The following is a 25,439-nucleotide window of genomic DNA, read 5'->3' on the forward strand; positions in this document are numbered from 1 at the left end:
CAAAATTGGACAGTATGCGTTTCTCAGAAGTATTAGTTCCACCAGTGCTGTTGTTCTGAAGTACTGCGCAGGTCTTTCGGTGTATCCACTCTGTGTATAATCGCTCAGCTACATATTTCAGCAGTCTTTCCCTGCTGTGAGGAAAGTACATTGTCAACCTGAGCGTAAACTGACCTGACTTGGACTTGTTCACATGGACATTGCATTTTGCAGGTGAGATTAAAGGTCACAGGATTATTTTATTAAGGAATTGGAAAACCAGAGTTCCTAGATTTGCCCCTGCAGCTTAAACAAATGTTTCATGGCCAATTCTAAAGCTGCGACGACTAGAGTGAACTATGGCAGATTGCTATAGGTTTGAAATGGAAAACTGGACACTTCCCCGTAGAGCCCAACAGGGCGCAGACTTTCTTTATGGTGCGAGCCCTGTCCGGATTCGTGAGTAAGCAGCGCTAATGCTATTGTATGGAACCCAGAATTATTTGAGATTTACTGGAGCTCAGATGTCGATCCAAGAAAGTAATAAAGATGGAGGCTGAATGTTCTGTGCACACAGGAAAGTTAAGCTGATATAAGCTGATAATCTACACTATAGTCAATGACCAACTTCTCTGCTTGTAGCTCCTCTTTGAAGTACATAATTTTCTACCTCAGATGTTTAATGCTTTATTACCAATGGCCTCCAGTCTCTCGTATTTTTCCTCTCGTCTCTGTATGTTTATGAAGCAGACTCATAAAGCTACAGGATACGCGATCATTTTTCAATCAAGTCAAAATATTTTCAACTTTAAACTTTTGTGTCTTTCCGGCGACTTTGTATGCAATCATGCCACCTCTAAAGTTCGTGTCATGTTCTTTTGGAACGCACAGTAAGTGTGTTATCTCAATGAAAATCTTACGTTTGAAGGTAACCCGTAGAGTTTTCAACCACTTGTAGCACTATGGAGCAATGTTTTAAGAGTGGTTCCACATTTTATTTGTTTTAATTGTTCTACCGCATACACACAATGCACATTCCTGCCAATGGTTTATGATAATAATAATAAAAGTAATAAAAAACTTTATTTTTATGCCACTTTTCAAAACAAAGTTACACAAAGTCAGGCAAAAGAATGACTTACAATACAAAAATAACATAATAAAATAAAATATAAATAAAACATAGATATTGTCAGGTAAAGGACTGCTAGCAAGTTCACATGGATGTGAACAATGCAGGTTTAGAATTTTACGAAAAAAATCTTCTTTGCAAATGTTTATGAGGAAGGAAATGCCTTCGACACATTTGTCAGGCCTCAATGTTCCTAGCAGTTAGCCAGGGTGAGAAACACTGGATGCTAAAAAGAGAATTTGTCTGTTGACAAGAAAACTCCGAGGGGCACCTTTAAGTTTTAACTTTAAGTTTTGAGTTGAGTGTTTCCCTTGAAAACTGCCCACTGAAGGCCATAAATAATAAGGGTAAATATCACAAAAGCGTATTCACTTTTTAATTTAATTTATAGTCGAGAGCATGAGAAAATGTAGATTACATGACAAAACTAAAACACTGTTGCCATGCCCCCTGTTTGTTCTGCGGTACTATGGTAAGATGACCTGAAAAAGTTTCAAATGTCAATAATGGTAGAGGCCTAGTAACGTTCTCCTACTGTGGTATTTTTCTGTCTCAGTGAAGTTGAATGTCAGAACACTGCACTGCTCGATTAACTTGTAAAAGCGTGGGTACTGTCGTGTATGAACAGAGGACTGTGCAAAAACCGTCGGTCACCACAGCAGTAGCATAGGATTTCTCTTTTAAACGTGATTGTCACTCAGCAAAAAGCGTGTTTATTACTCTGAAGTAAAGAGATAGAAACACTGATACAATTAAAAGTAGCTCTCTCAGTATCTTGTTGTGTAGTCTTTCTGTGGAATGCAGTGCTGAACTCATTTTCTTCGGTGGACCGAAATTTCTTGTGTTTTTAGTGGCTGTTGAACTTTTTTTTACCCAAGCGGCGGAGACTTTTGCCTCAGTTGCTTGCCGTAGATTTGTACACAAATGTCCATTATCATACATGATCTGCACATAGTATTAACAGTCAGACAAATGACAGGTATAAGGCGCTGTAGATCTGTGTCTACTAAAAAACTGGTAGTTTGTTCTGCTGTCATTAAGGCCTATTGTTACATAATATGAAATATCACAGCTGCAGCTTAGTTTTTCATGAATAACCCTTTTTAATTCACCACAGGTTTTGCATTTAACGTGTTAGAGAGTCTCCAACTGCAGGCTCTGTGAAGGACATTTGCATTGAAGTGAGCGGAGTGTGGACATTCTTCCTAAACAGAGTGAATGAAGTCAGCAGGGTGGTGACTTCTCTCCACCCCTCGGCGACGGTTACCCACGGAAAGGGGGAGGGAATTAGGAGTCAAATTAGGTGAAGAGGGGGAGTCTGTCGAAACCAGAGAGAGAAAAGAAGTGTGGAGCCTCATAGGAAACGTATCACGAAACCTCCACGAGGAAGAAAAGGAAGCCGGGGGAAGGAAAAGTTTTAAGTCAGGGGTCGAGGCTCTCGCTGCTGACTGATCAAGAAAAAAAAAAAGAAAAAAACGACAATCAGCTGTGAGAGTAGATCTTTAATTCATCATTTTCTTTTTTCTTTTTTTAACTGAGTGAGCAAACAAAAGCCTTTCAAAGGAACATTTCAAGCATTTTTCCTCTCTGAGAAGACATAACCGAAGTAAGTAAATAAGCCCCCCCGCCACCCCTCTTAAGAATCAACAGTGTTGTTAATAAGTATAGTATTAACTGTAACAACTTGTGTGAAGTGGCGGCATGAAGCGGCAGCAGGACGAACCGGCTGCAGATACTCACACGTGGCATGAGACTGAGACTTTGACAACTTTTACGCTGAAAAACAGCTAAGGCTGTTTCAAAACCCCGCGAACAGCTCATATATGTGTGTGCCTGTGTGTGTGTGTGTGTGTGTGTGTGTGTGTGTGTGTGTGTGTGTGATATTAAAAAGTGTGTAAGTCTCAGATAGGGGGAAAAGTCTCAGTACAAACCTCCCAGTAAGGATGAACAGTTATTTGAAAGGAGCGAGCTGTTTCGGAAGTGACTGCACATGCTGCTACACTGGTTTCCTCACTAAGCCTCTTTCACTGAGTAGTAAATAGTGAAGTAAATTCAGTGAAGGTGCTCACCTGCAAGCCCACACGCACAGAGCTGAAAACACTCATGGTTTTTTTTGTTTTTAAAACTCTGATCTTAAAGTTTTCCCTTTTCTTTCTTCACCGTTTTAGCCAGAAAGCTGTGGCCGCAGACACGTTTGTGTCAGGGGGATGAAGACATACGTTGCCTTCACGAGCACAAATTAAAGTTAGATTTTGTAGTAGCCATTTATGATCCAATTTAAATCAAAGAAAGAATAAGTCAGCCTTAAAAAACCCGTGTAAGTTTTACACGAAGTCACTTGGAGAAACTTGATCAAAAAAAAAAAAGTTTCATTACCGAAAAACTGTGCTATAAATTAAGGCTGTAACTACCAATAATTGTCATTGTTGTATAATCTAGAGGCTCTATATCTATATTTAATCTATCAAATATAAGGAAAAAATGTACAAAAATGGCCATGGCATTGCTTATTTTGTCTGACCAGCAGTCCAAACCTCAAATATATTTAATTTACGGTGACATAAAACACAAGCTGGAACCAGTAAATGTTTGGTATTTTTTTGAAGGCTACAACTGAAAGTTGTTTTCCTTATTCATTAATCTACTTCTTTTTGTCAGGTTAGTCAAGTTCCAAGACCCCAAAGTGATGTTACTCCAATTGATTGTGTTTTACGACTAACAGTCTAAAAACACAAACATCATTCATTCACTTTAATCTGACACAAGTATAAGCAGCAAATATTCATTTTTGAGAAAGATGATAGGTCGATCGTCAAATAGTCTAGCTGTAGATGAATCTTCTGTCCATCTGCAAATTGTTTTAGCTGTAGTATTCCTTGTTTCCGCAAATGCCTTAAACGAGCAATCGATTTTCAAAGTTGCTGGCAATGAATCATCCGTCGATCAACTCATCGGCTGATCATTTCAGCCTTCTCTGTCACCTGTGGGCAGGTATTTCGGAATCAGGAAGGAATTCCGACATTTCGGAGAGGAGCGTGAACGCGGCAGACTTGCTCCGGGATCCGGCCTTCTCAGCGGCCGACCCGCCGCGCCGGTAACTGGGCCCGGGGCTGGGGTCGTGCCCAGGGAGAGACAGCTGCTTGCCGACCAGGCAGCTTCGGGGGTTGGACTCCTCGGGGAACAGAGGCTCCCAGGGCGCGTGGTTTATTTTCTTGGAAACTTGTGAGAGTAAAGAGTTTGCCCTGCGGTCCTTTGTGTCCTGCAGAGGTTTGATAACCACGGCTGGTCAAGGTCAGAAACATCCCCGCGGGGAAAAAAGAGCAGGGCTGGATGGGAGCCGCAACGGCGAGACTTGAAAGAAAGCAGCACACGTGATGAATTAACTATGTCATGTTCAGCTCAAATTCCGACACAGGAGCAGTCGAAGGGGTTTGTTTAGATTTTAATAATCCAGAATATAACAGAACCTCCCTCCACATACACATCAAAACTCTCCATGCCCATAGCAGGGGAGTTAGTCATGGCAACATTGCATCATTCAGCTGTCGGCCCACTGATATTTCAGGAAACAGCCTCCTGATATGGCCTTCCTCCCAGTGCAGGCTTCACCTGCTCTCCCTCTGCACACGCACACATGCACACACACGCACACACACGCACACACACTTCACAGTATTGTGACAGGGGCTCGTAGCTGCCCGCCAACCTGAAAGGGTGCGTGGTTTTGGCTTGTCTGCAGTTCTTTGCTTTGTGTCGGCTTACCGGTGACACAACACCAGGGCACTCATTATTATTATCCAGAACGTGTGGCCTAGTTAACAGTTAGCAGCCCTGTTCTCCACGATGACAACACGACACGCAGTTTCCACGTCACTGCTGTGCTACTGAGCAGTGCAAGAATGTGTAATTGGCAGAAGTAGAGGCGGTGGAAGCAGGTCAGATCGCTGTGTTGAACCTGCAAGACTTGTGCGTCTTGCGTCAGCCCACATGGTCGTACAACCTGAACTCAGATACACACCGAGGAGCAGCTAACACCAGGCCCTTTCTTAGGGACACACACACTGTTTTCGTTACGCAGAGTAGCCGCGACTGCCTGTTGCATTTACAACATTGTCTCGTCCTGAGCACTGACTGCCGCAAGTGTGTATTCATTTTTGTGTGTGTTGACACTCGTGGCGCTGCCACGGTAAATCCAATCCATGTGACACTAGCCTCTATACTCAGACCTTTAATGGGCTGCTTATGCCTGAAAGAGTCTTCTTTCTGTCTGTTCTGTTGTATCAACGCATAAACAAATAACTTTTACATCCTGGCTTCTACGATTCGCACAGCAGAAAGACACGAGACTTTCTTATCTTTTGGGGTCAAGTTCCCTCTGAGCTCCCTCTCTGTCTCTCCCTCTGAGACAGAGAGGGAACTTGACGAGGATTAACAAAACTCAGAGTATCACAGCCACCAATGCAGATTTACACCTGGATTTAAAAGCGTAATGGAAGCCTATATGGTATTGCCAGCTCTACTTATGAAATTAATCAATTAGAATGAAGACCCCCTTATTTTCTGGGTCAGCTCTGCTGGTGTAACCCCTCTCAGCTTGATGTGACAATCACTGACTGCTTAAGCCTCACATTAGCTTTGGCTAAACCTAAGAATGTTTTGTATACAGATAAAGGAATGCGGATTTTGTCCCCCATCTTTTACGTTCATGGCCAGTATTTATAGGAGTATCAGGACTGGATTAATATGGACTTGAGAAAAATGTGAACCCGTCCTTTTAAGTAAAGTGCAGATGCTGAAAGGGTTGCACAATTAAGGTTAGAGACGGGATCAGTCGTCATTTTTCTTTTTTTTTTCAACAGATTTTGCCTCACTTTTCACGTCGTACGTCAACATTTTTGCTGTTTTCAGCAAGGTTACGTTCTGACACTTACAAGCTGATACTCCAGGGCTCATTAAGAAAAATCACATCTGGATATGTGATTCTACTGCACTAATAAGAGAAGGGGGATAACTCATAGGTTAAGTCATGACACAGTGGATGTTATATGTGGCCAAGGGGGAACGATGGTGTCATGGCTTGGCCGATTTACTGAAGTCACCTTGGGTGCAAGGATATTGTGATGGGCATTATTTATTTATTTATTTATTTTTCTACCGTTTTCCAATTTTTTATAGGTTAAACAATTAATTCAGAAAACAGTCGGCAGATTAATCGATCTGGAAACAATCAGTAGTCGCTGCCCTACACCCATAGCCAAATGTTGGCTTCTTGACCATGTGTACTCACCAATTAACAGGTTAATCGGTGTGTTATACGTTTACAGAGCAGAGTGAATGAGCGTTCCTCTCGCTCTGTTACCTCATTGTTGAGTTTCGGGGAGTTGTGTGTGTACGCTGAGTGGGTTTTCATTGTGTGGTGTCAATTACAAAGAAATCCCCCTTTTCAGACTCTCTTTTCAGCACAAAGGCAGTTCACTGGGCTACGGCTAATCGCATTACACGCACGCCTCATGAGCACAGACGTAGACTCGTGGGCACACGCAGAGACAAATCTGTCCCATTAGATCCTCTCTCTTTCTCCAGTAAAACACACACAAACACACACACACACACACAAATGCTCAAGAGATGCCTTCATTAGGAATTACTGAAAGAGTTTCCTGTTGAGGCCTTGACTGCAAGCGGCTGAGATTTTTCTGCCCTCTGTTACTTTCGCTTCTTCTCTGGTTCCCCATCAAATGGAATAGTTGGTTATATTTGGATCTTTGTTCCCTTTATAGATTTTCCAGATGTGTGTGTGTGATCCCGTCAGGGTGGTCGTGATTGGATTCTCTGTGTTGTTCTGTCTTGTCACAGGTTACAATGACCTGTGACATGTCCTCTGTATATATATATATATATGTGTGTGTGTGTGTGTGTGTGTGTGTGTGTGTTTGTACTTTCGAAGTGGTCACGACTAACCTGACTTTATTTGGTCAGTCACGTCATCAGTTTCAGTGCTCTTTTTTGTCTGTGTGTTGTTTACATAAAAGCTGAATCACTACTTTTGACCCAGAGAGATAAACTCAGAGCTAAACTGTGGCTGCTGGGAGACCCTTTCAGTCCAAGTCTGTGCTGCTTTCTGATGGAAATGTCACCGACTTTAAAATGCGAATAGCTGCTCTGTTTACAGCACAGTGTGTGCATTGCTGAGGAGAATGCAGAGCAAGGTGTCAGGTACCCAACTGGGATTTACAAAACAATGACTGTTCACGTCGGCAGTCTTTAGGCAATGAGGGACTCCATCAGGTGTCCTCAGTGAAGCAAATATAATGAAATATCACCTTTCTTTAATTAGTGGAATTCAATAGAATGAAAGAAGGCGACCCTTCACAAGTTCTTCTCTGTTTGGAGGATCAATAATTTTAATTTCATTACCCACAGAACTCAAAATGGATCATGAATGGGATTATTTTCACCCAAATTGAAATAGCTTTTAGTAGTGTAGTAGACTTACCAATTTGTTGATTTACAGTAAATTAATCAGTGAAAACTTTGCTAATCCAAACTTTAAGCCTTTTTTAAAGCAAAAAAAGCAAAAAGCAAAAACAAAACATCTTTTTGTCTGTTGTTTGTACAAAACCAGACATTTGAAGACATCATCCTGAGCTCTGGCCATTTTTTACTATTAACAAACACTCATCGATTAGTCAAGAAAATAACTGGCAGATCAGTCAATAATGAAAGTAATCTTAGAGGCAGCCTTAGTTTTCATATATTTTCTTGTTCAGGTTTGTGTTTTCTGCTGTTTTTATCATTTCTATTGTTGAGTTTGGTCTGTTTGTATAAAGGCGGATCTAGGGACAAGTATTGCCAACTAGCTTAGGCTATTATAAACGCTATGGTATGTGGCATTGGTCCTTGCTACATATATGCGTATTCCTGTCAAAATGTACCTACTAACATCTCAAAATGCTAATTTAAAAGTAAATTAAATCTCACCTTATGGAACACATAGTATTGTACCTGTTTAATCTTAGACACGAATTAAGGAAAACAAATAATGACTTTTTTCATTTCGGATAATATAAAGCAAATGTTATACATTTAGATACTTAGTTAGAAAATTCCATCCAAGTTAAAACAATACCAATAACTTTACAGGTGAGGAGAAGGTGGGGTGGTAGAGAGAGCTGCAGCAGCAAAGGCATGAGTGTGTGAGCAACATAATAGCTTAATAACATACATCTGCATGAATATTAGTTAGCTGGTAGTCGAACAACTGGTGAAGTATGAATGAAGCAACTGATGAAAATCCGTCAACTGAAGCAGGAGTTCTGTGCGTTGCTCAGCTCTCCTCAACCAACGGCAATCTCCGTTATTGATTAATGTAACACTTATCTTTCTGATTAATCGTTTAATCCATGGACTTTCAGAAAAGCGTGAAAATGCCATCACAGTTCCCTAAGAGTCCCAAGGTTACCGCTTGAACTTACCTGTTTTGTGTGAGTGGTAGTGCGAAGCCAAAACATGCGATGTGGAGCAGAGCAAAGCAACAAATCCTCAAATCTGAGAAAATAGATCCAACACATGTTTGGCTTTTTTGGCATGACAACAATCAGTTATCAAAACCCGTGTCAGTAAATTTTTTTGTCATTCAACTAATCGTCTGTTTACTTCATAGATGTTGATCCTGTTTCTTTACTTCATTCTGAGCTTTAGATCATTTTTGTTCTCCCATTCAACCCCTTGACATCTCCTCCTTCTCTCTGCCACTGTCCCTCCTCCCTCGTCCTCCTCTCTCCTCCATCACAGAGCAGCAGCCATGTCGCCCTCACTCCTCCAGGCCTACAGGAGGCGCTGGTGGATGGCGGTGACGGCGGTGATTGAAAACCTGCTGTGTTCGGCTGTGCTGCTGGGCTGGGGCTCCCTGCTCATCATGCTGAAAAGGGAAGGCTTCTACTCCCACCTGTGCTTAGGTAAAGTCAACATCACTGATTTTTTAATCGTCAGTTTGGGGCCCTGGAGACACTTTAAGAACTCAAAAAAAGATCATACTTGACTTTGTTTTACCACCTTGAGAGTCCAGCTACAGTTTAAAACATAGTTAAATTCATTCTTTTCATATGCTCTATATCAGTGAGTGATGTTGACTCCACTTTTTATGTAGCACCAACCCTCTCAAATCCCAAATAAGTCTATCTGAATTTCTGTTATTGGACCCTTATAACAATTGATTTTACAATTATTATTAAAATTATTTTTACACATACAGCAGCAGGGGCAGAGAAACTTTAGATAATAAAGAGGTAAACCCAATGTCAAGAAAATACGAGGGTTAAGACAGTGGTTCCCAGTCTTTTTTGGCATTTGGCTGCTTGCAATCTCCTTGTCACTGATTGCATTACCTTGATAAAGGTCTGAGAGATAAAATGAGCCAATAATTTACTTGAAAAATTTTTTGAGGAGAGTCTGCAAAGAAGCAGCTTCCAACCCCTTGTCGAGATCCCGACACCTGAGTAGGGACATGTTGTTGACTGGACTTTTTCTTTACATATTCTTACCACTTGCGCATCTTATCAATCCTCCACGCTCGTTTCTACAGTGAACGACTCAGTGGTCGTGTCTTTGGGGAACTCTTCCGGCGGTGAGGTGGAGGAGTGGCTCAGCTGCGTGGACCAGGAGGAGATGCTGAATCTGGCCTTCACCATTGGCTCCTTCTTACTCAGCGCCACCACCCTGCCGCTCGGTATCCTAATGGACAAGTTTGGGCCACGGCCAATTCGCCTGGTGGGCAGGTAATGGTTGTAAAAATATTTACAGACGTGTCACATATATAAGGAAATTTTCATGTCTGTGGGGTTGAAATGTTAAAGTGTCTTTTAATGTTTACTGTGATTGACAAACTTAAACCTTTTCTTAGATACAGATTTTCTTTATGATAATGTGTGGATTGTCTCACATGGAGACTTGAATACTACACATTTCATTCATTGATGCGATGGTGGTGAGAATGAGGAGTGAAAGCTGAATAAAACAGTAGTAAATTCCTCAACTGCTACTGAGGCTTTAGTAAAAAAAAAACAAAAAAAGAAAAGCTGACAAATCACATTCCAAAAGTGGGATGAGTGAGATCAGTGAACGTAGGTGGGGCACTCCTTTGCATCACACTTGTTTCTAGCATGGCCCTCTGTGAGTTTCTAAACTTGTTGACTCTCTTACACAAACACAAATTAGAAATGGTGTAATACAGTATGCAAGAGTTTAAATTTTCCTTGTTGTTTCGTTACAGTTCATGTTTCGGTCTGTCCTGTGTTATGATGGCCGTGTCTGCCTACAACCCTCATGGTGAGTACAAACGCAAACACCAAAACACACGTGCAAGGTTTTAATTAATCAGCTGCAATATGTGACACAAGAAACCTGTAAAACCTAGATGCCCCTGTCTGCGGCAGAAATCTGTATCTGAACATTGTGTGGCATGAGGAGTTTTCCACTGTGTAAGAAGCTTCAATCTGTTGAAGCGATGCGTGACAGGTGAAAGGACACCAGCTGAGGTCAGCTACAAGGCCGGCCGATTTTCTAGGAGAGCAACATTCTCCCTGTCAACATATGATGTTGCGGTTTTGTCGTTTTAATTACATCATGTAACACGTTGTTCATAGCTAAGACAGGAAGGCGGAGTTTGTAATATTTTGTTAATTACACTATATTATATAACTACATTAAAGTACATATATTCTCTTTGATACATATTCTCTTCTGTTAAAAGCTTCTTTCAGACCACACGACAGGACAGTGTGGTCTGTGTCGCCCAGCTTTAAACTTTTCTCCACATTTTTCACATTCCTTTTTCCACATGCCAACTACCAGTCACCCCTGGAAGCAATGGCAATCATGCACTTGTACTTTCAAAGGGGAATCGTGTGACTTAAACCTTAAATAATCAGACTCTATCGTTCCTGCGTGGTGCCTATAAAGGCAATATTTGATTCCCAGTGACTTTTTTTCATTGAGCTCTTGTACCAACTTCTTCTTCCAAGAAGAAGAAAATGAACTTACAAATGTAGCGGCAGACACATGACAAAAACAAAGAAAAAGAAAATTAAAAAATTAAAAAAAAAAAAAAAGAGTTAGTGATAAATCAAGAGCTTACAGAGTCATATTGACATCTTTTTAATATTAGAAATGAGGTACAAAATCTTTTTTTTTTTTTTTTTACCAGTTTATCAGAACCAACTTCTAGCCCTATATTCGAGTGTAGTCAGTAAATAAATACGCACAACTTGGCTTTCGGCAGACACGGTGGACATATTGTTTCTGAGAGAGTGAACCTTGGCACTAACTCTTCTTTCTCTGTTGCTGTGCAGCACTGTCAGCGCTCATCTTCCTGGCTCTGTCTCTGAACGGCTTTGGAGGCATCTGCCTGACCTTCACCTCCCTCACGGTGAGACACACAACCAAGAGGAAAAGATTCTGACTGTACAGATTCTGTACATCATTGATACATGAATTGGTTTATTGCAGCTGTACAATGCGCAGAGTTAACTTTCAGACATCTGTGGACAAATGGATCCTCCTGCTCCTCTATAATTATTACAGAGGATGGTTGTTGCTCTTAACAGACCCAGTTTGGTCGTTTTCAAACGGTCAGGAAAAGCCAGCTTATGATCTCCTCTGGTTTTGATTGTTAACTGATTTGTTATAAATCCTTTAAAGAGATGATCAATCTTCTCTGTGCCAGTACCCATCGTTTTGGTCTATGCGTGTTCCTGACCACTTCCTAAAATGTGTATTGTAGTGTGTAGTGTATTAAAAGCTGTTTAAACATGATCAGGACACCCAGGAAAAAATGTAATCGTTAATGTGAACAGAGCCAGTCATTCAAGGTGCAGTTGGCTCCACGGTAAAGAAAATAAAACACACAAAAATCACCAAATATGTTTAGTGATACGTGTGAGATTCTGAGCCAAAAGGAAATATTTGTCATCCAGTAGGAGAGGATAAACTATGATCGTATTTGCACAATTTGGCACCAAAATTTGCCTTTCCTTTCTGACAGCACTGTGCAGCCTGTCACATATAATAGCACTGAAAAGAGGGAGAGAAAAAAAACTGTTTACATAACTGGGATTCTGAGAAAGTACTAATGTATGGTTGTGTTCCTGGAACAAATGAGCAGAGGAGCTGTGGTAGCTGAAGGTCTCAGCCTGTATTTGTCTCAGCTGAGGAAACAGTGAGTGTTGTGACAGGGAGCTATGTTTGTTTACCTTCACGTCAGGCATGTGTATTTGTGTGTGATGTGTCAGCTGGTACCAACATTATCAAGTGTGTTTTAAGGTTGCCGTCACCTCCTGTGTCCTGGCAAGTATTTAGGTAGTGCTGTGTGTCAGTACAGTGTGCGCGCGCGCGCGTGTGTGTGTGTGTGTCTGTTTCCGACAGAGCTGCATATGACTTCTCCCAGATGGAAAGTCTCCGATTTGTGTTTCAGCCAATAATAGCCTGCCGTTGACCACACACCCTCCCCAAAGCTCGGCCCACTCACCTCTATTTAAAACAATCAAGGCCACACTTTTTCTTGTCTCTTCTGTTCCCTGTCGCTTCCTTCGTCCTTCCTTTTTTTTTCTTGTCCTCCCATCTTCCTGCCCTCTTCTGTTTGTTCTGCCCAGCAGTCAACAGAAAATCTATGCAGAACCTTTTCAACTCTGCACGACCGTGCACACATGTGGATGTACAAATGTGTGTGCATGCGTGCGGACACACAGGGAGACGAACATGAAACAGATGTTTAGATAATGAAGGTCCAAGCTGAGTATGCACAGATGACCGTCTCCTCAGCATGCTGACTTTAGCCTGGTTCTGTAGAAAAGAAAAGCTGAGACACTGTCTCTGTCTGTGTCTCTCTGTGGGCTAACTCAGGTTAAGTAGATATTTTGCACCTGTACAGTCCCTGTATTTCTCACAGAAAACTGCTGATAGTGCTGATAAATGGCTGACATGGCTGTTTTACAGGAAGAAAAACAAAAAAGTAGTTTGTTCCAAAAGAAAAATATCATCCATATAAAGGATGCCTCAAGGTGAAAAACCGATTTCGTTTAAACACACTGAAATTTATTTTTAAATTCTAGTTAATATCCCAAAGTTTCCAAAGATGCCAAATACATGAGCGTAACATTTTATGGAATTGTGTTTAAAATGATGCAGAAGCAATCTGGAATATTTCCATTTTAGAGCAACAACGATTACTCGATTAATCAATTACTCAATCGAGAGAAAAATAAATTGACAACTAATACGTTATGGTAAATTGAGCATCTTTGGGTTTTGGACTGTTGGTCGGACAAAGTAAGACCTGTGATGACGGGTGGACAGGGGGGAATATGATGATTTTAAAGCTACTTAATAGGAAAACAAAAGGGAAAATTTTTACATTTAATGGTGAAGTGCATAGTTGGGAAATCATAGAAGTTTTCACACTGGATCACAGATTTTTATTGATGCTGACTCATAAAGTTCAGGTAGTGCCTTTCCCACAAAAAAAGAAAATTGGTTTGAAAAGGTTTTTCAAAGTAGATATCACACGGTACAAAGCATCATTCAAACTGTCTGCTTTGTATTCTCAGAGAAAATCATGTTGGTCACATTTTTGCACATGGATGCACACATAGAAGGAGCCTCAGTTTCATATGTGTCTGCGTTTCTGTCTCTGCCTTTGTCACACACACACACACACACACAAACACACCGCATGAAGAATCCTGGCAATGTAAATACAAATCATTTTGACACTTAGATATAAAAATGATCAGTAATTAAGGCTCAGTATCTGTAAAGACAGCCTGTTTATAGCAGAATCACTTCTACACACTACACACTCACATTACTCTCAAAGAGGAAGGCAATGTGCTCTTTCTATTCTATTAATAACACGAAAAAACCAAGATTAATATCACACACACGCACACCTGAGAAATGTTCGACTCCCCCTCCTCTTTGTTCCTGTTTGACCTCTGTGTGCGCCCCCCTCTCTCTCTCCATTTCTAATTTGGTTGGATGTACCGGCATTGACTGACTTCAACATTGTTTTCGCTGTTCTGAAGAGCAAATGACACACGTATCATGATTTAAGCCATCTGCTTGAGAGTGACAGCTCAAAATGGATTATAAAACAAGCAAAATATTCTTATGAGTTATTGTGTTATAAAAGCATGTGACCTTCAATAGTCAGTCACTGTACCCATAATGAGGGACATACCCCCCTTATATAGAGGGCCTGACATATGATTTGATACAGTGACGTGACAATTCATAATACAAAGTATAATAAGAAAATACATGTTAACATTATCTGGTGTGATATAGAGAAGTTGGTATAAAACCTTAAAGAGAACTTTAAGGAAAGTTTTGAACATTGCTGATGAAATAATCCACTACATTTACTTTTTCTGGAAAACAGTTTAATTCTAACATAAACAGACAAAGCATAGTGTGAACATGGAAGGTGCATCACAGTAATACAGAAAATCAGGATTGTTTCAGTGGATTCAGTATGTGTGTCTGTAGATGTATACAGTAGGTACATGTATGAGTAAAAGTAAAAAATAAGTGAAATTATTTAAGAAAAAAAGATCATGTAAATTTAAAATGCTTGAGAAATTAGAGAAAAGGGAAAAAAGTAAAAAAAAAGAAAAAGAAAGGCTAATTATCACTATTTTTAGAGTTTTCAAAAGATGCAATCCTAATCATGCCCAAATTCCAAACAATTTCAATTTCCATACACATGCAACCATGATCAGAGCCTGTGATCAGACCCACTGTAACTAATTTGACATGTAACAGCACTGTAAAACATGTTACATAACTTTGCTAAGGTTTGTTTGGCTGCATCCTTTTTCTTCCCTTGCATAATGTAAAAGTGATCCACCCAAAAAAAAAAAAAAAAAAAAAATTGAAAAATGTCCAAATGTCAGCACCCATTTTTTCCTAGGAACTACTTTAGACCGGTCTCTAACCTCATTAACCTTTACGAACACACCTTTGTGGTTCTGAAGTTCATACAAGGGCGCGGTTTCATAAAACAGAGGTGATTCACTCGTGATCAACTTGTTGTCACCTGTGTCATACCAGCACTGAAGGAATGAGGATGGCCCCCTTGCATTCACCATAACAGATATGGGATTGCCCTTCAACATTATTGGCTGCATACAGAGGCCTATCTGATCACATGCTAATGAGAGAAGTGCTTGTGGTTGTTCCTTGCTCCAGTTACAAGAGGTGTCAGTTTTCCTCGTGCTGACTTTGGTGTCAACTAACAGAGAGACGCTGAGCTACTTTTAATTACATAATTAAATTAAATTAAATTAAATTAAATAAAAGCCACTACAGGTAATTGGGGACCATTCTTACCAAAGAAGCTCAGGGTCAAATACAAAGAAACCTCAAAAGCAGGAGCCCAATGTCAATGTTTAAAGCTTCCATACAGGGCAGTTGAGCCAACATCTTTACATTTGACCACTTTTTGCGTTATGCAAGTTCAGTGCAGCTGGACGAGAGCACTGTGCCAACGCTGTGAGGAACAAGGGTTTGACCCGTCCGTGTTCAGTGAGAAGGGCAGGCAAAGAGCTGAGGTGGAGAGAAGAAGCCGGTGCTAATCAGCTGTGGTTTAGTGTTTCCTGCTGAGAACTCCCCAGAGAGCGGAGCTGCAGCTGTGGCTTGGGGAGATCAGTCAAACAAAAAAAAACAAACAAAAAAAAAGTTACTCCCTCTACCTCTCTTATTCATCATCTCTATCCTCGCTTATTTTTCATTTACCTCTCTCCTTATTTCTTCCCTTTTATCCCACTGTCTCTCCTTGCATCTCCCTGTCTCCCACATGTTTAGCGCTGCATCAAAACTTCACTACTCATTAAGCTACTATTTGGCCTGTTCTCTCAGCGGTTAAGGTCTTAATTAAACTCAGTGCCAAAGTCTTACAACACCCAAGTGAGTGAGCACAGCAGGAGTAGAGCCTGAACTGATTAATCATGACAAGTGAACAGCCAAAGCTCCATCTGTGTGTGACTTTCCGACACCAGCTTACCCCCGTGCGCCTCCAGACAGTCACGTGTTTCTGTCCACGTCCCCCCTGGCAGCGTTAGCAGGCAGGACATGTACTGTATGGCCCTGTGTGGAATATATATTTAAGGAGAACTGCCAGAACACATTGGTGGGAATCATGCCTGGTGCTGGCACATGTATCGACACATGCACGCACACATTTCAGGCTTTTTCTTGCTTTCCGCCTCACACACCAATCTCTCAGACCCACTCATGTTGCTGCTCCTACACTTCTGAAAGCAAACATCAGCTAGCTGACATCTGACATCTGGAATATCTTTGCTTTAACGTTAGTAAGAGATGCAAACTCCCCTGTGTGCTCAGAGGGCCCTCTCGCCTACATTCCACAAACCTCCGCAGGCGGAGAGAGGCAGGCGCTGCAGATCTCATGGCCCCAGACGGGCCGTGAAGTATTTCGATTCTCAGAAGCACTGAATGAGGACGGGTGTTATCTGGGATGTTTTTCTCCTATCGCTCAGAAAGTCATGCTCTCTCCCGAACATCCTCAGGAAAGATGTCTTTTTTCCTGTCTACCTGCCAACCTCGTCGTTGTGTCAGCTCTCGAAGTGACCTCGTGCTTCCCCCCTGCGACTGACAGGGAGCTTAGTCTGAGCGGGGCAGGGGGACTCATGGGGGCAAAAAGGGACACTAACACTACTCGATGAACTCAGACCGAGCAGGGAGATTAGGTGATGCCAGCAGAAGTTTGGAAAACCATGGTTAGTGTTGAGTGAGAATAGTGGGCTTGTCATGCGGCACACCTAAAATCCCACACATGTGATTTTAATCGTGATTGACCCATTTAAAACTCTAATCAAAGGACACTGAGTGTGCTGCCAGCACAATAGGTCATTGTTATGTTCACTAAGCTGCTTACTACTGTAAATAGGTCGACCCAATATATGATGTGTTAGTGCCTGGTGCCCGCCGCCTTGTCCCCTTTGCTGTGTGTCATGTATGCCCCCGCGCCGGGTCCAAACAGCCCAGGGAAGTTCATCGAGAGCTGGCTATAGACTGGCGTCCACATTTTTTAATCCTAGCTCAAAAGAATTTGAGCTAGGATTAAAAATTGCAAGAATAAGGACCATGAATGTGTGTCTAAGCATAGCTTAGTCTGTGTTTGAAGTATGGGGTCAGGACCCAAACTGGGACATGACTTTGTTTCTTGTTTCCCTTGACATGGAAACTAATATTTTTTTAATGAGTCTGCTCTGCAGGGAGAGCGAGGTGTTACTGGGTGCAGACTCTGGAGTCAGGAGCAATCCACAGTGTCTTGATTAAAGAGCAGCCTTCCCAGTCTGGTTCATCCTGCTAACACTAAACCGCTGTCTGCCCTCTGCTGGTCAAACTAACATAATGCACCTCCAATGCACCACATTTTTGACTCAGGACGGTCTGTGAAGACAGCGCACAGGCTTAATGTATTGTAATTGTTGAGGTCTAAGTGAACTTGTTTAATTAGTGTGATAAAATGACATATATTGTGTCTATTTATATCGTTTGTTTTTGTGTCTCCATTCCTCTGTCCTTGCAGCTCCCCAACATGTTTGGTGCTCTGAGTTCCACCGTTATGTCTCTGATGATTGGCTCCTACGCTTCATCTGCTGTAACCTTCCCCGGGGTCAAGGTAACTAACGAAGCTTACATTGACAAAAGGACTGTTAGACTGACACTCACATGTGGTCTTTTGTCGACATCCCAAAAGGATTACGGTCAAGTTTCAGAGAAAATGTGGTTCAAGTGGCTCTGCATTCAAACTTTAAAGCTGCACCAGCTAATATTTTTGTAGTAAGCGTTGCAGCCCCTTTCAGCTCATTGTGTTTCGGTTTTCCGGCCCATAAATTCCACACTCATCAACTTTGTTTCAAGCAGCACCAGGCAGCTGTCTTCAGCGAACAAGCCCTGATTTCCACGGTGCGCTACCTGCCCAGCACAAAGCGACTGACAACGTAGTTGAGCATTTAGCAGCTTAGAAGGCAGAGATTTCTCCCAGGATTTAGTGGAGAGACCAAAACAGATGGAAACGAGACTCCAAATCAATATTGATGTTGCTCTGTGTCAGCTGAATGTGTTTGCTAACGCATTCACCGTAAAAACATTACAAAGTGGTTATATGTCATTGTTGTGTTCAAAGCTTCTTCTGTTGCCCACAAGTGGCCAAAAAACATCCGTTAACACAGCTTTAAAAGCAAATGCAAATTACTTAAAAAAACAAAACAAAACAACAATCCTCTTTGTCTCCCTCTAACTTCTTCCCAGCTGATCTACGATGCAGGCGTGTCCTTCCAGGTGATCATGTGGGTGTGGGCGGGTCTTGCTGGGTCTGTCTTTTTCAACTGTTTCTTCAACTGGCCTGTAGAAGGCTTCCCGACACCTGATGAGGTGGACTACAGGTCAGTGTGGCCGCCGGTCGGTTCCTTCACCACATCTCAGTGACACAAAGGCACAGCAATAATTTTCAGGACTTTCACTCCAACCCCTCCAACTGTAATGTGTGGCTGTGTGTGTGTGTGTGTGTGTGTGTATAACAGTAAGATCCTCACTCTGAAAGAGCTGCCTTCATCGGACCAGAAGGCTGTAGGAGAGAGACTGGGCCAGAAAAATGGAGACCTACGACACTCCACAGAGAAGCTTCCTAATGGTCCTGACGCTGCACCCAGTAAGTCATCAAACACACACACACACACACACACACACACACACACACACACACAACCACAACCACTTACTTCATACCAGTGTTTCCCAAACCTTTTGGGCTTGTGTCCTTCATCACATATGTCGCCAGGGTGTGACCAATTCACCCAAAAAGCAGTTCGCTCTCCACATATTGTTTGGTTTTTCTAAATACTTTTTGGAGACCGAAAGAGGCAAAATTACTAATTTATAAGACAAAATCTTAAAAGAAGCAGTTTTGTTTAGCAGAAATGTAGCTTTTTCTGCTTTTCTGTCCTGTTTATCATCTTCCCAGGTTGGGAACCACTGATTTAAACTATATGACATAAGGGCTTTGCTGAAACACTGACAGACTGGATGTCCCAAAATGTTTACAGTTAATCTCTGAGAAGAAAGAAATCCTAATCATCAGCCCTGAACTCCCCTCATATATGGATATAAAAACAAAGAAATTCTCCAGTACAACTGCAAATTTTGCTTTAAATAAAACAGAAATCTCCCTCTCTCTTTAGATGCCGTTCCTTTCCGCCGATCCGTGTTCTCTCCCATCTTCCTGTGGAGTTTGGTTACCATGGGGATGTCCCAGTTAAGGATCATCTTCTTCATGGGGGCGATGAACAAGATGCTGGAGTTCATGGTCACGCACGGTGAAGGGGATTGTGAGTGTCCAGCCCTCGACCGCAGTCCCAGCAAACAGTTGCTGGGTTTTTTAATGTATCGTACGTGTTTAAAATCTTTTAAGCAATACTGACAGAATGGGTCTTTCTCTGTGTTTCAGCATCTGAGCAGCTGGTGATTGAGGCAGAAGAAAAAGGTGAGCAGTGTTATAATGTGGCTTTAAATTTCATCATTTATGTAACTTGTCTGGCATATATTTTCTTTTCTTTTTTTTTTCTTTCTCCTTTAGTGAGCTTCTACTCTTCCATCTTCGGCACGCTGCAGCTGCTGTGTCTGGTTACATGTCCTCTGATTGGATACATCATGGACTGGAAGATGAAGGAGTGTGAAGAGGAGAAGACTGTTCCCCCAGGCATAGAGAACAGGTAAATGCAGTGTGCCCTGACAGACTCCTTAGCATAAAATAAAGCTGTTTTTGTTGTTACCATTTTTTATTTCTTTTAATTGTTTGCTTTATTGGATAGTTGGAGAGTGGCGATACAGAGAGTGTGTACAGGGTTTGACATAAAAAAAAAGGTCAAGTGCAAGAATCAAACCCCGGACTTTGCGGCTAGGGGGTTAGGTGGTATGTGACTTAACTGGGCCACCAGGGTGCTTGCAACAAGCAAAACTGATCAAACTTTCACAACCTCTACATTTACTGTTGTGCCAAGTAACCGCTGACCACTCTGGACACGGCTGTGGCCGTTTGATGACATGAAATATGGTGAACACAAGTGTAAATGTGACTGTGGGATGAAGTAACGCTATAGCGCCTCTGCCTGCGCCCCATCAGACAGACCAGCGGGCCCAAGAGAGACCGTAAGATCCAGAAAGTTACCAACGCCATGAGAGCCATCATCTTCACCAACCTGCTGCTGCTCGCTTTCGGATGCTGCTGCCTCATAGACAACCTACCTCTGCAGGTAGCGCACACACACACACACACACACACACACACACACACACACACACACACACACACACACACACACACACACACACACACACACACACACACACACATATTTTAGCAACAAGGGAACAAGTAAAGAGTAAATATCACCACTCAGATACATTGATTGTACTGCTTCTTTTTGTATTTTCCAGATTTTGACCTTTATCCTCCACACTATGGTCCGAGGCTTCATCCACTCCTGCTGCGGAGGCCTTTATGCTGCTGTGTGAGTGCTGCACTGCTGCTTCATCAGCCACATCAAACTTAAGCTCCGAACAACACCATCACATCTAAGAGGAAAATGGATGAGTTACCTTAGGGTTGTTAAGTTTCACAGAAATCCCATTTAACTCACGAAGCAAATTGTTAAAGTGGTGTCATGAGTGAATAGATTTTTAATGAAGTAGATATACAGAGTTTCCAGTTCATTGGTAAGATGATTAACATTCAACTTAACATTTATACAGTATTTAAGACCTGGCAATGAGACAAGAGACTCTTTGCTGAACCATTTAGAGTCGTTCCACAGCACCATATGAACACTGAATATAAAGCGGCACTTTAAATTTTGATAAAAGCTACCAGATGTGGTGACAGAATAAGGGGACATTTTATGTGTTCAACAACCGCACTACTGCAACACTTTCAACATATTCTTTTAAAAGAATTCCTGAACTGTTTCGATTCAATATCGACTATAGAGTCTAGTCTTGAACCATGCAGTACAATATCATATGATATAAAGCAAATGAAATATTTAGCCCCTGTTGTTTGTTGAACACTTACAGGACATGTTGTCACACAGGATTTGTATGTCTGTGTCAGTCCCTTATCACATGAGTAAGTGTGTGGGCCTGTACACAGCAGAAGGGTCTGCATACATTTAACTCAGTGTGTGGGAGAATCCAAGAGAGCCCTGCAGAGCCACATCAACCTCCACATCAAAAAATGACTCACGGAAAAGTCACGTTTAATGTAGTGCAAGCTGAGTGGAGACCACTATCTCCTCCGTGCTCTTAATATCTACCATTAATGTTATTTCTCTCTTCAGTCTGGATCTCAGTGTAATTTCATTCGTTGTTTCAAACTCTTGGTAACCGCCCTGTGTCTCTTCCACAGCTACCCGTCCAACCACTTTGGCACCCTGACAGGCCTCCAGTCCATGATCAGCGCTGTGGTTGCTCTGCTGCAGCAGCCGCTCTTCATTGCCATGGTCGGACCGCTGAAAGGAGACCCCTACTGGGTGAGGACCCACTCTTATATCTGCATGCCTGCACACTTCACACTGAGACACCCAGAAACACGCTCTCAGCACTGTTCAGCATGGCAGCAAGTGTATGGAGTTAGATTTGTGTCTCAGTGGGACAGAAGAAGACTGTTTGCAAGCACATAAATTATTATTATTATTAATTTACTATCTGTTAACTAATTTGAGCTAACAAAAATACATTCTATTAAATCTAAATTTAGCATTCAGCGTGAGCTAACAACAATAATATCCTGCTCAGTTTTACTCATTTGGTCGTTCCCTACCTCCCTAATGACTGATAATCCTGCTGGTGATGTAACTGAAGACTGAACAGCCGTGCGGAAGTTGTCTACTCGAGTTCTGTGGTTGGCTGCACTTTGACACTGTCAGGTTTAGAAAGAGGGCAGGCCAGACTGAGTTATGTTGTAAGGCAGTTATGCTGTGAGGGCGAAACTGAGTGAGAGGGGTAACTTACTAATGTGCACTTATGTGAACAAAACCAAACACGTAAATATATTTATTGAGCCCAAAATAGATTTTTGTCAAATTAAATTATTCTTCGCTGTTAATAATTTCTCTATAAAATATAACTCGTGTTTATGCGTATGTTTTAATACTAAAATTGTCCCTCTACACACTGAGAATTGAGACACAAATGTAACCTTGGGGATCATTTAACCCTTCATCCGGCACGATCATCAAGGATATTTCAGTTGCTAAATACTTAAATAAACTAGTGACATTCTCATCAGCCTCACCTTGTGTTTATTGCCAATTAGCAAATGTTCCCCCAACCAGGGGCTGTAGGACTGTAACTCTGCATCTCTGTCATCCACCTATCCTTCAGATCAACCTCGGCCTGCTGATCTTCTCGTTGGCTGGCTTCCTGTTGCCGGGTTACCTGTACTACCACCGCAGCCACCTGCTGAGAGAAAAGGCGGCCAGAGACAAGCGGGCCGGCGGTCAGGAGATGCAGGCGCTCAACCGCACTGAGGCCAACGGCTACAAGCCCCAAAGCAATGGCCTCGCCGCTGTGGAGGCTTAGGTGACATGACAGGGAGAATTGCAGGATGTATTTTTATTTTTGCATGTGCCTTCAAAAGGAGCACCAGTTATTTTTGCGATCATTGCTGGTGTAAACTTCACTCCCCAAAAACTATATCGCAGCGCAAACAGAACCCCACCCCCGTGTTTTGACTGATTTTTCGGGGGAAGATGTGTCATCATCATTTGTTGCTGTTTATTTATTTTTGTTTAGGTCAAAGACCCAGTTTAGTGTGATTTAAAGCCATAGATTTCACTCACACGAACACACACAGACACATGCACAAATCCTGGCGTGTCCTCTGTGTGTCAGACTGCAGATATCACGGTACTTGAAAAAACTGTTTCATACACCGATCAGCCCCACCATTCAAACAAAAAGCAGTGACCTGTTTTAATGTTGCGGCTGATCGGTATAGTTCTCACAGACTTTTTATAACCATCAAAATCTTTGCTATCACCAAAGAACAGCTTAAAGATATTAGGAAAGTTAAACTTTCTAGATCAGCATTGTTTCAAAAGTCTGCTTATGAAGTAAACATTTTGTATATTGTGCTGTTTCTACTGTAATCCTTTCAGCAAAAGCTATATCAGTACACTATTAAAAGCATACAAGCTATCAAAGAGAATTGAAAGCATCTGAATACCAGACTTCTGGTACGTATGAAGAAGGTTTTTGGGGTGTTTTCAGAGCCCAGTTGTTCACACAGACACAAACACATACACGCACAGATAGGCTGGTCGTAGAGACACATATCTACCTCCTGTTTACTTTTTTTTGTACCGTCTCTCTGCAACCGACTGTTTCCTTGTTTTGTTTTGTTTTTTCACGTCAGGAAATACTAACCCTTTAAATGTCAAAAACCCCAAATGACAAATTGAATCAGTGCAGAATTTTCTCCCTGTGTATTCATGTTCGTTAGAGGTAATGCTGATTCAGCCCATTTTTTTTAAAGGTGATTTCACGAGGAAAAGTATGACTGATTTTTACAATTCTGACACAGTGTGTGTCAGTCTTGTTAAACACTTTGTACTGCTTTATGCACAGAAATGAACTAGTGTGTGTATAAAATATGTATTTAAGTGTCTTTTTATACTCTAGCTGCAGTAGCATTAAAAAGGGAAGTGTTTCTTTCTGTATAAGCAAAATGTTATTTTGTAGTGTGCCAATTATAAATGAAGCTCATCTGATTTACCGTGTATTCTGCTTTTGCCGTTTTGCTTTTTTTTTTTTTTTTTTTTTGTCACGTATTGATTTTGGAGCAAACAAACGTCCAGCAAAATTGTATTTTGTAAATAGAACTGAGGTGTGTCTTTTATTTTATTGCATATTCTGCTTGCTTTACTATATATGGGTGTGTACAGTATATTACAGTATATTAACCAATGGCTGAGGAGACAGTGGCTGTGGTTAAACTTGTTCCTTAATGGTCTTTTTCTGCTTTGATGCTTGAAGTCGCATGAAAAAGACAGATCTCACTGTATCCGTTGATCCCGTCGTTTCAGCCAGCTGAAGATCAAACCAGAAAAGTGTACATTTCTTCCAAAGTGACGACAAAATGTATCTATTCTGAAAATGTGCTGCACACAGCAAGACTGTCATGTAGGTTTATGAAATCAGCTGTGATGTACAATTTTCAATTTTTTGACTCAGTCCATGTCCGTGTCATGACAGCTTTAGTAGATGCTTCCATTCTTGTTGGATACATTTATTTTCATCTTTATAGTTCTACATATATAAAATGTGTCCATTGCTCACACTTAAAAATTCTGTGTTTTGTTTGAACTCTGTGCCTTTGCTGACATCTTGGCTTCATTGCAATAGAAGTGAGTGTGAGATTAATGCCTCTGCCAAATGTCATTCTCTGTAAACCAAAGCCATGATTAGGGACTCTAGACCTATTCGATAGTACAGTACTTTTCCTCAGGAGAACATACAGAAGCAAAATAACACAGGTAACTTACGACACAATGCATGAGTCCTGCAATAAACGCTACTTTGGTCAGAATGTTTGGTTTTTGTTGATTGTCGCAGGTGTTGATTCAGCTTGATGGTCATCTTAGGGGCTGTAGCTTCTGTTCTTTAGTATAAAAACGGTTAAGCGCATTTCAATCAGTATTGGGAAGACCCAGTTTACCCACATTACAGAATTTATTGTTTGAAACCATTGTACCGGTAATTCTAGCAATAACTATCTGACCTCTTTTGTACCTCTGTAAATTGTCTTAAAAGTCCCTGTTGAATAAGCGGTTGTCAGACTTCTATTAAAGCTGACAAGTACTGCCAAACGGCATTCAAGTTACTGTGACTCTGTTGTGCTTATGCCTTTTATGATTGGGATTTAGAGTAGTTGCTACCTGAATTGTTGATGTATGAAATTTACTCAATGCCTCTGACAGTCTCTACAACAAAAATAAACATCCTTTGCTTTATCTGTGTTTTAATACTGCATCCTCTACATTGGTTTTGTCTAATCTTCTGTTGTTACCTTGGAGTTGATGTGCTGGTATGTCTTGCTAAATGTACACCTTTCTATCCTGCCTTTAATCAATATATCAAGCTTGCGCATTTGAAAAATAAATGTATGAATGTAAACCTATTGTCTAAGTGGCATTTTTAAACATCCATTTAAAGAGTTCTCTCACAGCAACAAGGTACCCCAGCATCA

General features: G+C 41.4%; 1 protein-coding gene across 2 annotated transcripts; it reads left to right on the forward strand.

Annotated features, from left to right (window-relative positions):
* The first annotated feature begins 2,451 nt into the window (after nucleotides 1–2,451).
* On the forward strand, nucleotides 2,452–25,334 carry slc43a1a (solute carrier family 43 member 1a). Of its 2 annotated transcripts, XM_040120284.1 has the most exons (15): nucleotides 2,452–2,717; nucleotides 8,906–9,069; nucleotides 9,696–9,888; nucleotides 10,383–10,438; nucleotides 11,461–11,537; nucleotides 17,721–17,813; nucleotides 18,446–18,579; nucleotides 18,718–18,845; nucleotides 19,375–19,521; nucleotides 19,641–19,676; nucleotides 19,770–19,905; nucleotides 20,316–20,445; nucleotides 20,630–20,703; nucleotides 21,597–21,720; nucleotides 22,574–22,771. In XM_040120284.1, the coding sequence occupies exons 2-15, from the start codon at nucleotides 8,916–8,918 to the stop codon at nucleotides 22,769–22,771; spliced, it is 1,680 nt and encodes a 559-aa protein (XP_039976218.1). In that variant the 5' UTR covers nucleotides 2,452–2,717; nucleotides 8,906–8,915. The 2 variants fall into 2 exon arrangements, with proteins under 2 accessions (XP_039976218.1, XP_039976219.1); XM_040120285.1 differs by lacking the exon at nucleotides 2,452–2,717 and having other exon boundaries at nucleotides 8,916–9,069; nucleotides 22,574–25,334.
* The last annotated feature ends 105 nt before the right edge of the window (nucleotides 25,335–25,439 follow it).

This window comes from Xiphias gladius, chromosome 23 (genome assembly GCF_016859285.1).
Source record: "Xiphias gladius isolate SHS-SW01 ecotype Sanya breed wild chromosome 23, ASM1685928v1, whole genome shotgun sequence".
Taxonomy (NCBI): Eukaryota; Metazoa; Chordata; class Actinopteri; order Istiophoriformes; family Xiphiidae; genus Xiphias; species Xiphias gladius.

Excerpts from the sequence above, each read along its gene's own strand:
- slc43a1a (XM_040120284.1), top strand. The coding sequence starts at position 8,916 with ATGTCGCCCTCACTCCTCCAGGCCTACAGGAGGCGCTGGTGGATGGCG. Across the intron at positions 9,889-10,382 it reads CCAATTCGCCTGGTGGGCAG|TTCATGTTTCGGTCTGTCCT; the intron begins GTAATGGTTGTA and ends GTTTCGTTACAG. Across the intron at positions 17,814-18,445 it reads TAACCTTCCCCGGGGTCAAG|CTGATCTACGATGCAGGCGT; the intron begins GTAACTAACGAA and ends ACTTCTTCCCAG.